Raw genomic sequence first — 15,766 nt, 5'->3', positions numbered from 1 at the left:
CGGACTCCCTGCGGCCTCTGCTCTCAGCTTCACTTGGCCTGACCTCCATACCAGCTGTGCCTAGGCCATCTATTCCAGGCCTCCGTGGGCACCCCTCTGGGCAGTGTGGGGTGGGTGCCAGTGGCAGCTGTAGAGCTTGGCACCCTCTCCCACCTCCCTAGCTGGCTTCCTGTGCTGGGGAGGGGGCAGATGCCCCCGATAGCCCACCCACTTGGGGCACTGCCCAAGCCATGGTAGCACCAAGCAGCGTGTTGGGGCAAAAGCCAGGGCTGCTAGAGAGACAGCACCGAGTTTCAGAATGCCTGGGTCCCTGAGAGCTGGGCATCCTTCCCCCTCCCCAAGGGCAGTCTGGGCGGTGCCTGGCCTAGAACTGGGAAGGTGGGGTCAGATCAAAGCCTCCTTCCCCAGCGGCTTCTTTGTTCTTCGCTTTTATAAGGAGGACGGGGTGGGGCCGAGGAGGGAGGGCCCCCTTTGCTCTCAGCCCCGCACTGTCTCTCCCACCTCTGGCAGGCGAGGCTATGATCCCCCCCGCAGCTGAACTAGAGCCCTCTTTCTGAACGGTGTCCTGGGTGGAGCCGGGGTGAGGGGTGCCCCTTCCCCCGCAGCTGTTATCCACCCGCCCCGGTGTCCCGCAGCCTCCGCTGGCACCGAGCCAGCGATCGATAGGTGGATGTTGTGCTGATTAGCTCGGCCCGGCTGCGGCAGCGAGAGGCGGCGTGTGAACACAAGGGGCGGGGGGGGGGGGGCCCGGGGGGGGGGGNNCCGGGGGGCGGGAGACTGACAGACGCCGGAACTCTGGAAATCGCCGGCCCCTCCCCCACGCCTTCACACCCCGGTCAGACCCCGCTCGCTCTCGCTCATTGCACTGCTCTGCCCCGCGGGCGGAGCAGACGCCGGTAGACCCCTTCCCGGGTTCGAGGCCCCGTGCTGAAAACGCCGCGTCTGGAGCGCACGTGCCTGCGTGTTCGTGCGTCCGCGCCCTCGGCCCCACCGCGCTCTTCCGCCGACGGCACGGGCTGGGGCGCCGAGCTGGTGGCGTCTGAGCTGGAGGGTGAGCCGCGGCCCGGCCTTCCGGTCCTGGGTTCGAGTCGCGTCTCCCTGTCATCCAGGAGGGGGGGGGGGCCGTGTGTCGCCATGGAAACCGAGGGCACTGCTGCCTCCCCCCCAGTAGGCGGGGTGCGCGGCGGCCACTGGTGACGAGCCCTTGGCCTCCACTGGCGACGGTGGGGGTCGCGGCCCGCGGCCCCACAACCCCCCTCGCCCACCCAGCGGGGAGCGCTCGCTGCCCGGTGTGCGGAGCGGGCAGGTGCGGGAGGCGCGGGCCGCGGGCGGCTGTCAGGCACTCGGACACGCGCCCTCGCCCGCCGCCCCCTCCCGGGGTCGCAAACGCTGGCCCGCCCGCCCTTTCCTCACACCTGGCCCTGCGCGTTCAGTCGGGCCAGCTCCCGGGCGCCCCCCTCTCAAAGGGCCAGGTCCGCTCCCGGGGCCGAGGCGGGCTGAAGGTGCTGGGCGGCCTTCCGCGACTGGGCCCGACCCATGAAAAGGCCTCGAGGCGCGTTCCGGGGCGCGGTTCCAGGAGGCTGGGCGGGCCTGTGAGTTTTGGGGCGTCACTGATCTCCCCTAAAGTTGGAGGCGCTGGACGGCCCAGGGTGGGGCCCTCAGTTTGCTGGGCCCGCCCTAGTCTCTCCCCAGCAGATGCGAAAACCGTCATCTTTGCCTCACTCTGTCTCGTCGTCGCAAGAGCCTAAAACACCCGCGACCCCAGTTCTGCTCCACAATTTGCGGGGTTGCCAATCACCCTCTTTCCCTGTAAGCTAAACCCTGAAGCTTTGGTCTTCTTATGTGAACCCTCTCTCTTTTCTTCTCTTCCAGTAGTTCTTTCCTTCCTCTGCTTATTCGTTCATTCATCAAATTGTGAGCTCCCAGCTCGCCCTTCTTTCAGCAGGCCACAGCAGCTGGGGTCGTCGGGGGATTCCCAACGGTGACGCAGTTGGAGAGGGGCACTCTGGCTTCCAAAGAGCCAATTGAATCCCGGGGCCTGGGGCATGAGGTCATCAGCGGTGATGCCCATTGGTTCAGGCCTGGACGTGGGGAGGGGGTCCCCATAGCAACCGACGGTGCGTCCGACCGTAACCTGGAGAGTGGTCGTTTCTTGAGCTCCAGCGGCAGCTTGGGTGACTGGGTTGGGGGCGGGGAGACCGGCGTGGAGCTCAGTTTCCCAGGTCCGGCAGCCCTAGCCCAACCAAGCTCCTATCATTCTCGAGATCCCTTTTCTCACTTCAAGTAATGGTCAGTGCCACTTACCCCAGGAAGTTTGGGGGAGGAGTACTGGCAACAGCGTTGGGGTCCTGGGTGCGGAGCCGCCGCACGGAATGCTAATCTGAGATCCTCCGGGTCTTCTGGGTATCCTCTGCGTCTCATTTGCATTCTCTTCATTTAAGGTCAAATTGAGCAGACATCTCCACATCCCCAGCCCTGTCGCCTGTCTGTATCCCGACTTTATCCCTTAGCAGCTCCATAATTTTTCTCTCCTTTTCCCGTTCCTTACCCCACCCCTCTTCTAGCCTCTGGTGTCTCCTCCAGCGGGAGGGGGCGCAGCCTAGCTTAAAGCAGGAAGGAGTCTGCCTCTGCCTCTGGATGTTTGTTGACAGAAGGGGAGGGCTGCTCTGTACTGTCTAGAGACTAAACTGGCAAAGCAAATGGTGGGGGGATGTGCCCCGGGCTGGGTTGAGGGTCTCCAGGGCCAAATCACCCACATGCCCGGCAGGGTGCTGGAAGGAGCGAGGCCTGCTTCCAGCGAGGGGCAGGCCTGCCCACCTGTCTGGTGCCAGGCCAGCTTCCTTCCTCCAATTAAATCCTAATGAGGTGTCATTAACCCTTAGCTTGCCTGCCAGCCTCATGTGGAGCTCAGATTCATGGTCTCCCACAGAACCAAGAGGGGGGGCCTTTGAAGAAGCTGAGAGGTAGTGGGGTCGGGGGCCAGGAGACCAGCAGGCAGGGCCAGAGGCATGGGCAGCAGGCCCTGGTTATCCTGTGTGCCGCGGAGGCACTCTAGACACGGGTGTCCCCCTGTCTGAGCCCACTTCCTCCTCCTGCATCAGTTCCACGGTTACTTGTGCATCGCCTTACCTGCTCCTACTGACCCGACCGCGGGCTGGGGGTTTCCACGTGCATCATACCGGACCCTTTCCCTTCAGGAATCTTCAGATCGCGCAGGAAGACAAACTGGCCAACAAGTAATTATAATGCCGAGTACAGATACGACTACAGAGCTACGTGTAAAGTGCTGTGGGGACATAGGCTGTCCGAGGAGACCTGGGTTTGAAGGACAAAGTTAAAGGCAGGGAGGGGATGTGCAGAACTAGTAATGCCTACGTGTGCGACGCAGTGTGGGCCCTGCTCAGGGGTGTTTTCCGGACTGCCGGTGTCTGCCCTCCCAGACCTGTATGTTTGTGTGCGAGTGTGTACGTGTGTGTGTTGTCTGGATCTCTCTGTGTCTGGAATCCCTTCTCCTGAACACACATTGTGGTTTTATTACAGATCAATGTTTGCCATGAAGCTCTCGTGCAGATTAGCCTGGACCTGCCCAGCCCAGGGGAGGGGAGTAGAGAGAACCCACGTTGGCTGTTTGGGAAGGGGTGGGCAGGCACCGTCTCCACACTCGGGGGCCCACTCTTGGCTCCCCAGTTGGTAGCAGCTGGCCAAGGGAGGCAAAGGGGCTGTGGTAGGGTGTGCCCACGCTGTAGTCCCCCCTGGCCCTGGCTCCCCAGAGGAGACATGGGGGTTACAGCCACCACTCCCCACCGAGATCTCAGGCCCCCTCCCCCAACCTGTTCTGTCTGCAGAGGAGCAGGCCAGCTCAGACCTGTCTGCTGGCTCTCTCCTGCAGGGAGCAGATCCTTTCCACGGAACTCCAGAGGGCTGGGAATGCTGGAGCCTACTAGGAGGCCCGGTACTCCACCCTAGCCCTCCGAGGCTCTCTCCAGCCCGGATTCCCCCACCCACTCTAGGGAGCCGCTTCTCCGGGTCTCGCCCAGACATAACCATCTCCCCCAGGGATCCTCTCAAGGGCCAGGCGGAAGGTGGAGGCTGGAGTTCTGGCGATGGGAGTGGGGCCGGCTGGGGGGCGGTGAGGCTACTTGGAGATCTCTGCCCAGTTCCCTCGCCTTGAAGCTGCTTGCTGGAAAGCTCCACTTTGGTGGCAGTAAAGAGAAGAGAGTCTAGATCTAGACAGAGTTTTAGGGGTTAAGAAGAGGCTCTGCAGTCTGAGAAGGTCAGGGACCCCTCCTTCCACGCTGTCAAGGATGGGGACTTCCAAGGACGGGGCTGAAGCTTCCCTTGCCCCTGATTCCATCGCTTTGTTTTCTGCCCCATCCCACTCCGCAAGCCCTGGGCCAGCTCTGCCACTGTGACAGAGTTTAGAGAAGCTTGGAGAGCGGGAGAAGGAATGGAAAAGAGAGCCCAGGGCTCCTCTCAGTGGGCAGACCTCAGGAGGGAATCCTGTAATAATAATGCTGATGGGGGCGCCTGGGTGGCTCAGTTGAGCGTCTGCCTTCATCTCGGGTCATGATCCCAGGGTCCTGGGATCGAGTCCTGCATCAGGGTTCCCTGCTCAGCAGGGAGCCTGCTTCTCCTTCCGCGCTTGTCCTTTTTCTCTCAAATAAGTAAATAAATAAACTTTGAAAAAAATAAAAATAATGGTGATGAGGGGCGCCCGGCTAGCTCGGCTGGCTCTGCCAGTGGAGGTGGAGGTGGAGCCTGTGACGTGGTCATGAGTTCGAGCCCCACAGTGGGTGTGGAGATTACTTACAGTCTTTTTATTTTTTATTTTTTTTAACTTTTTTTTTTTATATTTTATTCATTTATTTGACAGAGAGAGACAGCCAGCGAGAGAGGGAACACAAGCAGGGGGAGAGGGAGAGGAAGCAGCAGGCTCCCAGCACGGAGCCCGATGTGGGGGTCGAACCCAGGACTCTGGGATCACGCCCTGAGCTGAAGGCAGATGCTTAACGACTGAGCCACCCAGGCGCCCCTTAAAGTCTTTTTAAAACCAAATACATGGATAAAACTAATGGTGATGAGGCCCCCCATGAATCAAGCGCCCCATGGGTCCCAAGCGCTGTGCTAAGTGCTCCCCAGACCTGGGTCCTAATCTCATCACAAGCAACCCCTGGAGGAAGGGTATTCTTTTCCCTGCTTTACAGAGGAGGAAGCCATCGGAAGTTAGGTGACTGGAAGAGCCAATGAGCGCTGGACCTGGCACTCAAACTCGAGAAGCCGCACTATCTCCCTCTCAGCTTTTCTTGAAGCACATTCAGGGGACCCCACACACCCCTCACAACACCGTGGACATGCCTCCCCACTTCAGGCCATGCAGCTTGTGGGGCCCATCAGAGGGACCAGGCCGTGACTAGGATCAGACGTGCTTACACCCCGAGCAGCTCGCCGAGCCCCGCGCCCTGGTCTCCTATGTCCTGGACCACACAGAGGTGCGTGCCGCAGTGTTCCCTGTCGGCAGGCGTGTGCGCGACTCCACGTCAGCTCAGGACCTTGCTCATCGCACGGCCATGCCGACCACGGGCTCGCAAGAGTCAGCACACACGCATCACCCTCCTCTCAGCACCCAGGTCTCCAGGTTGGAGCCGTGGCGACAGCCTGCCAGCTCTGGGGCGTGCACACGGGCCCCGGGCGAGGTGCGGAGCCTGTGAATATTTCATGTCTGGAACAGGCGGCGGCCTCCCCCGCACACACGCGTGCCCAGTCTTCCCTCTTGCAGGCTCCTTGTTTATTTGTTTAATGAATTATTTATCCATGGCCCCCCTTCCCTGCTGGTCTCCCCCTCCCCCAGGCCCTAGCCTCCATGATTTATTGAACACAGCTCAGCTCTGTGGTTGCCACCCGATGTCCTGGGAGCCGCCTTGGGCCACACAGCCTGAGTATTCCCTCTGCCCCCAACCTGTTCTACTCCCTGCTTCCTTGGCCTCGAGAGGGGTGGGAGTGAGGCACCATGTCAGAGGGCTCCCAGGGGTCTGAATTCGGTGTCCCTGGAGAGAACATGGCAACCAGAGGGGCACCAGCAAGACGAGGGTCAGAGGGAGGTGCAGGCTAAACCCGCAGGAAAGAGAGGAGGCCTGAGGCCCTAAAGGGAGGACCGGCCCCATGGAGAGAACCCCAGCAGAGACCCTCACCCTACAGACAGGGGTCTGTCCAGGCCCAGGCCTTAGACGCCAGTGTGTCAAACCGTAGCCTGTGACCCCTTGGGGTAGTGAAATCAAGAATAAATTGTATGGGTCTCAACCACCCTTTTATTTTAAAGAGACTTGAAACTGGAAGAGGAGAAACCTATCAGAGCTCGTCCTCTGTAGTAAGGCTGACTATCGTTTCATGACACTCACTGTTCTGGTTATGTGAGTGTGTGCGTGCACACACGCATGTGCACACGTGTGTGCTGTATTATAAAATATACATCTTGGATGTGCCTGGGTGGCTTGGCCAGGTAAGCAGCCGACTCCTTTTTTTTTTTTTTTTAAGATTTTATTTATTTGACAGCACAAGCAGGAGGAGCAACAGGCAGAGGGAGAAGCAGACTCCCCATGAAGCAGGAAGCCCGATGTGGGGCTCGATCCCAGGACCCTGGGATCATGACCTGAGCTGAAGGCAGACACTTAACCAACTGAGCCATCCAGGCGCCCCAGCGTCTGACTCTTGGTTTCAGCTCGGGTCATGATCTCAGGGTTGCGGGATCGAGCCCTGCATCGGGCTCCCCACTGAGAGGGGAGTCTGCTGGAGATTCTCTCTCTCCCTCTCCCTTTGCCCCTCTCCCACTCACGCTCACTCTTGCTCTCTCTAAAATGAATAAATAAATCTTTAAAAAAATAAAATATACATCTTACTGTGGGTCACAGTCAGGAAAAACTTGAGTGAGAGCTATAAACAGAGGCCTAGAACCCACTGATGACCCAGGTGCCACGGAAAGAGGCCCCGAGCTTACACACAGAGACCCAATCCCCGGAGAGGCCAAGAGCCCATGAGTGGAGGCCTACGGGCAGGCCTGGGCATCACAGCTGGACTGGAGGTCCATACCCCACATCAAGACTGCCACTTAGCTGGACAGTTTGTGCATGGCACAAAGGAGTCGCCCATGGAGCTGGTAAAGGTGCCCTCAGCTCAAACTCCTTCACCAAGATGGAGAAACACACAGGGCCACTTCCTGCTGAAGGAAACAGTACGAGGCACTGCTTGCAGAGAGATGCACTCTAAAGACTGGGTCTGCAGAGAGGGTGCTTATCCTAAAACACGCAAAAGCCCAAATCAGCCAGCAATTGATTTGGATAGAGGTCCAGTCAGAGCACCAGATCCCATAGACAGAGGCCTAGGCTCTGTAGAGAGTGTCCCAGAACTTAACAACCCCATAGAAATGCTTAAATCCTAGAGAAAGGGCTCCGGACTCTGAAGAGAAGGGCTCAGTTATGGGGAGTGGGTACGGGGGTGCTAGTTTCTAAACTGGAGTATCTGAGTCCTGTAGAAAAAGCCTCACATCCATTAGTGGGACCCAGATTCCGCAAAAAGGGATTTAAGCCTTCTAAAATGAAATCGGAACTCCTAGACCAAACTAGCCAGCTCCCACCCATATGTAAATGGGCAGCCCCTGTGCCAGCTGTGGGCCCTACAGAGAGAAGCCTCCCTTTGCATAGCAGGGAGTGTGGGGACAGAGGAGGAGGCTGGGGTCCGGGGCACCTGGAGTAGGCAGGTTAGCATCATTTGGGTGAAACAAATCTCCCTGGGGGTGAGGAGTCTGGGGGAAGAGAGAGCTGTTTGCAAAGTCCCCCATTCCCACCTCAAGAGGCCTAATTTATTTTCTGGCTCCTGAGAAGGGAGAGGAGATCTCCTGGGGTGGAGGGGAGCTGAGGGAGGACAGAGCCTGCCCTTGCCTGGCAGCAGCCAGGCACAGGCCCATGCTGGATGGCACCGTCCCCTGCCCCCACCGCAGCACCTGAGGTTGACTTGTGTCGGGACCCCTGTCCTGCCAAGGGTCAGCAGATGGACGGTGCCTGCACGCCCTCTCTCCTGCAGTAAAGGAGAAAAGAGCACCACAGCCGTCACCCCAGGCACCGTCGTTGATGTGGATGGTCAGAATCTGATCTGACACCTGGTCACTTAGTCTGAGCCTCTCCAAGAGAGAAGAAGTGAGGGCTGGGGACCCTCAGGTCCAGACCTTAGACCCTTTCCCTCAACTCTACTTCCTGAGCCAAGAAGGGGCGGGAGGAGAACAAGGAACTGTGGTGTCAGGGGGCATGTGGGTTTGTGCGTGAGGCCCTGCGTGCACATGGTCTGGGGTGTGATCTCATGTCGCTATCTGTGGCTCTCTGGTTGTCGGAGTGCAGCTCCCTGTGTGTGTCGGCCAGGGGCCTGTGTGTGTGTAAACATCTGTGTCCTGCACTCTGGCTCTATGTTCCCTGGCTCTCTCCGGGAGAATGTGTGCGTGCAATGTCTGTGCTTGGGCGTCACTGTGGGGACAATGATGGTGAGAACTGGAGCCCACGATCTGCCTTCTCGTCAGTGCGGCCAGGGGCGACCAAGCCGAGGGACACCACTGGCTGCCCCGGAGGGGCCCTGCTGGAGGGTGAGTGAGGAGTCCTCTGTAGGTGCTTGGGCCCTTCCAGCACACCCAGTATGGGCATTCCTGGGGAGCTCCTCTCCCTCACCTCCAAAGAACTCAAGCCTCATGCTCCGCTGGGGGCGTCGGGCCAGCTGCTGTCAAGTCCTTGGTGCCCACGGAGGCTTCTCCACCCTGCAGCCCACCGGCCTCCTCATTCACACAGGGAGAGGGCCATGCAGGGAGCAGAGGGCAGACTGTTCAGAAGGAGCGGGGGAGGGGGTTCTAGTTCTGCTTATGAAGCGGTCCTTGGACCCCCAGCTCCTTTTCAAATCTGCCTCGCCCCATCCCAGGGATAGATGTGCTCACGGGAGATCGAGACCCCGGTCTGGGCCCCCCTAATCCTTCTGCAGGGCACTCGAGACTGGGCAGCAGAAGGCCCGGGACCCGCGGAAGCAAATAGTAAACCTCGGAGGGAGAGAGGAGGTGCGGGCCGGTTGTTCCCAAGGGGGCAGCGAGCAGCAGGGAGCGGAGAGGCGAGAAGCCGGGAGCGCGGGGCTCAGTCGGGGGGCGGCGGCGGCGGCGGCTCCGGGGATGGCGGCGGCTCCGCTGCTGCTGCTGCTGCTGCTCGTGCCCGTGCCGCTGCTGCCGCTGCTGGCCCAGGGGCCCGGGGGGGCGCTGGGAAACCGGCATGCGGTGTACTGGAACAGCTCCAACCAGCAGTGAGTCGGGGGCCCAGGGAGCCCAGTGCGTCCCGCGTCTGCGAGAGGGGGAGCCGGTGGGCCCGGAAAGTCCTGAGGACACCTGGGGTGGGGGTCCTGGGAGACACGGCTGGGGGCTGGGAACGAGGGAGAGGGGGACATACTCTGTGGGCGTCTGTGAAACTCGCGGGGGGGTGTCTGAAAGAGGCTCTGGAGGTCTAGGAAGGAGGACTTGGGCCGTGCGGAGGAGGCTGCTCGGGGGACACCGCACCCCACCTTGCCTTCGCACTGTCGCTGGAATAGCGTGCCCCAACCGCACAGTCCCCCATCTTCGCCCCCTTCAGCCGTGCTGGGCCGTCGCACCGGGGGGGGCAGGGATGACCCGTTTTCAGCGGTGAGGCTTTCGAGGGGTTCTGTCTAGGACTCCTGCTCTAAAAGTGGGGTCCAGAGCTGAGGCAGGGAGTCCGGCCCAGCACCTCCTCAGAACGAAGCCGAATGGGTTGCCCTGGTTGTGGGGGAAAGCCAGGCGGCGGTGAGCTGGGGCTGGGTCGCAGAGGCCGGGGTCTTGGAGGTGCTGCTTGGTGGGGATGGAAACGTGGGGTACCGGTGAAAGGAAGAGAGGCAGGCAGATGTCGGCGTGTCACACACGCACACACACGCCCGGCCTGGGGACGGCGTGTGGCTCCAAGTGTGAGCAGGCGTGCGCGGCTGTCAGTGTGCGTGTGTGTCTGAGTGTGTGATTTGTGTGTCTGCGTCGGCGATCGTCTGGGGGTGGGAGCGGGCGGCGGGGCGGGGAGGGGGCTGCGGTCGCTGTCCGCGTGGCCGGCCGCGTCTGGGCTGGGGTGGCTGCCGGCGCCGCCGCGGTCTGGGCGAGTGTCAGGGCGGCCGTGTGGTTTCCCGGGGTGTGTGGCGCGGCGGCTGGGTGCCGGATGCAGGGCCAGGTCCTCGATCTGCTCAGTCCTCGCTGCCCTTGTCTTCTCCTCCCCGCCGTGCCTCCGTGTGTGTCTGTGTGTTGGGGGCATCCCTAGGGACGCGGGGGTCACTGTCACACCTGCCGAGGCGGAGGCGGCGGCGGCACTACCTCTGGCTTCCCACCCTGGGGGGCGACTCGGGAGCAACTGGCTAGGCCCCAGGGGAGGGGACCGGGAGCGCCGGGCGGCCGCGACCCCCAACCTCCCGGGGGAGGGGCAGCCGCTCGCCGCTCCGCTCTTTGTTGTTTGGGGCTCCGCGCCTCCCCCTCTCCCCCTGCTCGCGCCCGGAGTGTCAGACTGGGGGTGGGGATGAGCCAACGACGCCCCCCTCTCGCTTCCCATGGAAACCTCGGGGGTGGGGATGAGGCCCCTCCCCCCCGGAGCGGGACTCGAAGAACTCCGGGGGGTGCTGGGGGCTGACTCCCTGTTCTATCTAGCTCGTCCCCCTCCCCCAGACTCACACGTCTGCCTCCCCCCGCCCCGCTAGAGTCTGGCGGTGAGTGGAGAGTATGCAGGTGAGGGGCCACGGGTTCCCACCACCCTCGGAGCACCCCCAGCGTTCTTAGGGGAAGCCGGAGCCAGGGTGTGCGGGAACGGCTGCGTGGGGGGGTGATGTTGATCAGGTTCTCCTCCCCCGCATACACCTGGGCTCAGGTGAAAGCCCTGGGAGGGGGTGGGGGAGCCCGGTTCCGGGAGCCTCCTTTCTGTCTTCCCCGCTCCCCCGCAGGTCTGGACCGGCAGAGGTGGGAGGGGGCGCGCACCCGGCTGGGCGGACGCCGCCGCCCCCGCCTCGCTTCCTCGGCCTTTGTTGCCGCTGCGCCCGGGCTCCCCGGCTCCCTCACTGCGGCAGCCGCGGCCCCATAAATCGTGAGAGCGACGTGCTCCGGAGCCGGGAGTGGAGAGGGCCAGGGAGCTGGGGGCGGGGCCGAGCCGAGCCACAGGCTCCTGAGCCCCCTCCCCCCGGTCACGTGAGCTGGGCGCCTGGCTCCCACCCCCTGTCACGTGCTGAGGGTCTCTGCCCCTTGGGGTCACGTGGAGAGGGTCTTGCGACCCCGCCTCCTGGGTCACGTGGGAGGGTGCTGGTGGGACACGTGCAGAGGCCTGCTTTGACAGACCTGGGGGCAGTGCCCTGCACAGCAGTCGTGATCTCGTCCCTCGTCCCCCCACTCAGGCCCTCGGTTTGATTCTCTGTGATTGGAGAGATCAGTTCCCAACCTGGCCCAGAAACTAGGGATGAGGGGTACTATACTGGAGGGAAGAAGGAGAATGTGAGGTCGAGGGGGTCCCCTGAGCCCGGAATTGAATTTGGGTGGGGGTGGGAGGACCGGCTGATGGCCAAATGTATGCCCCCTGGCCCTGTGCTTCATTGCTCTGCAGAGCGGAGCAAGGCGTTATTATTCGCCCCTGACTCAAGAAGCCTCGGGAACATCTTTCTCTAGCCGGTTCCCTACCTCTTTCTCTCTGAAATGTTTCTGTTGCTGATGTCTCTTTCATTCACACGTTCATTCAACAAATATTTATTAAGGCTGTACTATGTTCCTGTTGGTCTTTCCCTCTGCTGGTATTCTCCCTGCCACCGAGCCTCTGCCCCGCACCCCCTTGCCCGCCACTGAGAGCCGTCTCAGTCTCTGCTGTCTGTCCGACCGGCACCCACGTCTGTCCCTTTCTCCACGCCTCCCTCCGTTCTTATTCTGGTCCTCTTTCTCTCCGATTCTGGGCCCCTCTCTTTCGCTGTCTCGCCCTGTCCCCGCTCGGCGACCCGGATTTGTTAGTCTCCCCTCTCGCTGCGCGCGTCTCCTCTCACTCCGTGTGTGTCTCGCTTTCGGCGGGTCTCTCGCTCTTCGCCGCCGCTGCAGATCAATAAACCTTCGCCGCCTCCCGCCGCTGTCGCAGGGAGGGAGCGGGGATGTGGGGCGCGCTGCCTCTCCCCTACCCGACGCCGGCCGGAGAAACCCGGGGTGCGGCCCCGGGGATGGCGAGACCCCGCGGGGTGGGGCGCAGGGAGCGCCCGGAGGGGTGCGGGGGTATGATCGTGCACGCGCCACCCCGCGAACGTTCCCGCCACCCACCCAACCCAAGCCGGGCGCGCGGACCCCACGCCGCGCGCACGTGGTCCAGCCTCGCCTGCTGGAGCGAGCGGCGCGCCGCCTCGGGGCCGCGCGCTAGAGGGGAGGAGAACCCGGGTCTGTGTCTTGCCATCCCTCCTCCACTTCTTTAGCTCTGCATCCCGGCTTCTAGGGGTGGGGGCAGGGATTAAACAAGTTCAGGGCCCCTTGGGATGCCTTCCCCACTCCCTGGTCTTGTTAGACACCCTGTTTACCTGTCCCTAATTGCCCCGCGGGGAGGAGTTTGCTCCTTCCCTGCTCCCCCGCCGCCCACCCCACCAGGCTCGAGCAGGCGGGGCCCTGAAGGAGTGACAGAGAAGGGTCGGAATGCGCCCCGGAGGCGGTGAGAGCCGGGAGAGACGAAATAACGGGGTGAGGGGGCACCCCCTCCAGGTGGGGTGTGTCAGCACTCGCCTTTCTTCGGGAGGGGTGGAGGCCAGCAGGGGATGAAGGGAAGAAGAATAGAGAACTGTTTGAAGGGGCAGGCACACCCCAGGCCCCAGGTCCCCCCACGCACCCCCCAGGGATGGGGAGTTGCTGCCCTAGAGGAGTTAGCTGCCGAGCTTTGCTGGGCCTGGTGGCACCTCTCTCTTCACTGCCAGGGGAGGGAGGATGACAGATTCAATTAAAGTGCCCAAGCCAAGCAGACACCTCACGCAGGTCTCCCAAGAGTTGGGACTGGGGACTCTGGCACCAGGTCCCCTGCCCACCAGATACCAGCTGCCCACAGCTATTCCACAAGCCGCTCTTCCTCCCACATGCCCAGCTGGGGGGATTTCAGGGGCTCTTCCTGCCACCCAGCCCAGGGAGAGGTAAAAGATGGCTTTTCTTCACCGGCACTCGTCCAGCCACCTTTCCATAAAGCTCGTCCCCACCCTGTTGAGGAAACTGAGGCTACCTGCCCAATAGCTCTGGCCTTGGCTCACTCCTTGTGAGAACGGGCTGTGTTGTAGGGGAATCTGGGCAGTGCCCCAGGGAGGGGCCACTTCAGAGCAGGGCTGGAAACCTAGGTGAGGCTCAAAGACGGAGGCCCCAGGGTGGCTGTCCAGCAGCGGCTTTAGGCCTGGCCCCCTATCCCTGGGGGCCCCCTCCTCAAAGCCTGTGGGGGAGCAATACTAGTCTTGGAAGTTGGGGATAGAGAGGCAAACCCAGGTGGCGCCAGGAGCCAGGCCTGGTCTAACCCGTTTTCCTGCTCCCAGTGCCCGAGGCCGAGACTCCTGCCCACCTGAGTGCCAGGGCCAGGGAGGGGCCTAAGTGACCCATCACTCCCGTGGGAACCAAGTGGGACTGGTGGCATTCCTGATGACTCAAGAAGGCTGTGCCCATTCCTACTGAGGTGCCCGGGCACCAGCTCTCACCTCTGCTTATTGCCAGGCTTGGAAGGGAGTGCTTGGGGAGGGGGCGGCACAAGCCAGGCCAAACAAGTAGGGTAAGGTGGGGAGGGACCCTCCAGGCTCCACCCAATTTGGAGGCCTCCAAGCTTGTTTCCCTAATGGATCTAATTACTGTTTGTGAACTGGGAGGTACTTGGTGACATGGGGAGCCAGTCCCTCCCTTCAGGGTGTTCCCAGGGACTAGGGACCCCATTGGTTTGACATGCTGCCAAGTACCCCAGGCCTTCTGTGCCCACCATGTTCTCCTCTCTGACAAGATGTGTACATTCCTATCCTAAAGAAATTGGGGGGCACTCCTGCCTACTTCTCTGAGTTTCTTTCTCCATTCAGATGTTTTTCCCATCCCGGCACCACTAGGCACCACCATTAAGACTAACACTTTGATGATGCCTGGCAAGGCAGGTGGGGATTACAAGGGACCCAGCATCTGCTTCTGTGTCCCATAGAAGGATCAAGGAAGTATGAGGCATAACCATCTTGTCTGGGCACCATGCCCACTACTCTGCGTAGCACCATGAAGGGGGCAGTGGTGCCAGGCTGAGGAGGAAGATGTATGGAAATGGAAGTTTTGGCTGGCTGGCATGATACCACTTGGAGCCTTGGTGTTGAGTCCCTTAGCTCCCCGATCTGTTGTCTCACTTTATTGGGGACCTTAACTGCCAGTAATAGCGTAGAGAGGGCATGTGTGTGCGTGCGTGTGTGTGTGTGTGTATGTGTGTGTGTGTGTCGGGGGGGGGACGCGGCAGGGGGGTGGGGGCAGCGAGAGACCTTGAGATGGCTGGGGGCAACCGATCCTGGTATGCAAGTCCAACACACATGCAGCCTAGCTCTTCTAGGTGAGTGCTGCCCGAGTGGATGGTGGACATATTTGTGTGTGCGCCACGGAACTTGTGCGTGTATGTGCATGAAGCCTGCACACGTGCGTCTGAGGTCGGGTCCTGGCCGACTGGCCTTGGGGCTGGACTGGCAGCGGCAGGAAAGCATGCCGGGAGAGGTGATGGAGGGTGCGCATCTCTGGGATCCCCCTTGCCTTCCAGTCCCCTACCACTCCTCGCCAGTGGTGAATTATGGGGGATGGACGGAGGAAATCCGGGCCTGGGTCTGGGAGTCGCTGGGGCCTGCGCCGTTTCTGTGGTAACCAAAGCGTACGTTCCCTTCTCCCCCGCCTTTTCTTTGGAGGCAGGCCGGGCTTCCCTGCGCCTTGGCTGCCCTCTGGCGGCCACCAGGAGGACAGCACAAGGCGTGGGCGTGGAAGGCTAGTGTGGGACTGACTGGTGGCACTAGGGCCCTGGGGACAGAGACAGGGACTGAGAAGAGAGGCAGCTCCGAAGACCTAGGGAAGGTCTGCGGAGCGGCGACGTGGGAAGAGGGTTGGCGTGGGGTTTCTTCTCCCTGACCCGCTTCCTCTCCCCCGCAGCCTGCGGCGAGAGGGCTACACGGTGCAGGTGAATGTGAACGATTACCTGGATATTTACTGCCCTCACTACAACAGCTCGGGGGTGGGCCCCGGGGCGGGGCCGGGCCCCGGGGGCGGGGCAGAGCAGTACGTGCTGTACATGGTGAGCCACGCCGGCTACCGCACCTGCAACGCCAGCCAAGGCTTCAAGCGCTGGGAGTGCAACCGCCCGCACGCCCCCCACAGCCCCATCAAGTTCTCGGAGAAGTTCCAGCGCTACAGCGCCTTCTCGCTGGGCTACGAGTTCCACGCCGGCCACGAGTACTACTACATCTGTGAGTGACGGCCGGGGGGCGGGGCCTGGGCGGGGCCTGGAGGAGTGAGTGCCGGGGTGGGGCCCCCCGAGGGGCGTGGCCTACGAGTTGCGGAGGGCTAGGGGCGGGGCCTAAAGAGCGTACCTGAGAGACGGGCAGGGGATGGGGTCCCCAGGCTGGGGTCTTGGGGGGCTGGACGGGGCCGGAAAAAGTGAGTGAGGGCCAGGGGGTGAGAGGTCCCAGGGGCCGGGGATGGAGGGTGGGGATGGGCCTAAAAGACGAGTGTCAG

General features: G+C 61.8%; 1 protein-coding gene across 2 annotated transcripts in view; it reads left to right on the top strand.

The window, feature by feature from the left end:
• The first annotated feature begins 9,131 nt into the window (after nt 1-9,131).
• The window catches only part of EFNA3 (ephrin A3), a 9,000-nt gene continuing 2,365 nt past the window's right edge, over nt 9,132-15,766 (top strand). For both annotated transcript variants that reach the window (XM_034667513.1, XM_034667511.1), the window contains exons 1-2: nt 9,132-9,318; nt 15,185-15,498. In XM_034667513.1, coding sequence (XP_034523404.1) covers nt 9,191-9,318; nt 15,185-15,498 — 442 coding nt within the window. In that variant the 5' untranslated portion in view covers nt 9,132-9,190. The remainder of the gene's footprint in view (nt 9,319-15,184; nt 15,499-15,766) is intronic.

This window comes from Ailuropoda melanoleuca, chromosome 8, assembly GCF_002007445.2.
Source record: "Ailuropoda melanoleuca isolate Jingjing chromosome 8, ASM200744v2, whole genome shotgun sequence".
Lineage (NCBI taxonomy): Eukaryota > Metazoa > Chordata > Mammalia > Carnivora > Ursidae > Ailuropoda > Ailuropoda melanoleuca.
Note: the sequence above shows the minus strand (reverse complement) of the source record. Positions and strands in the feature narration are given on the sequence as shown.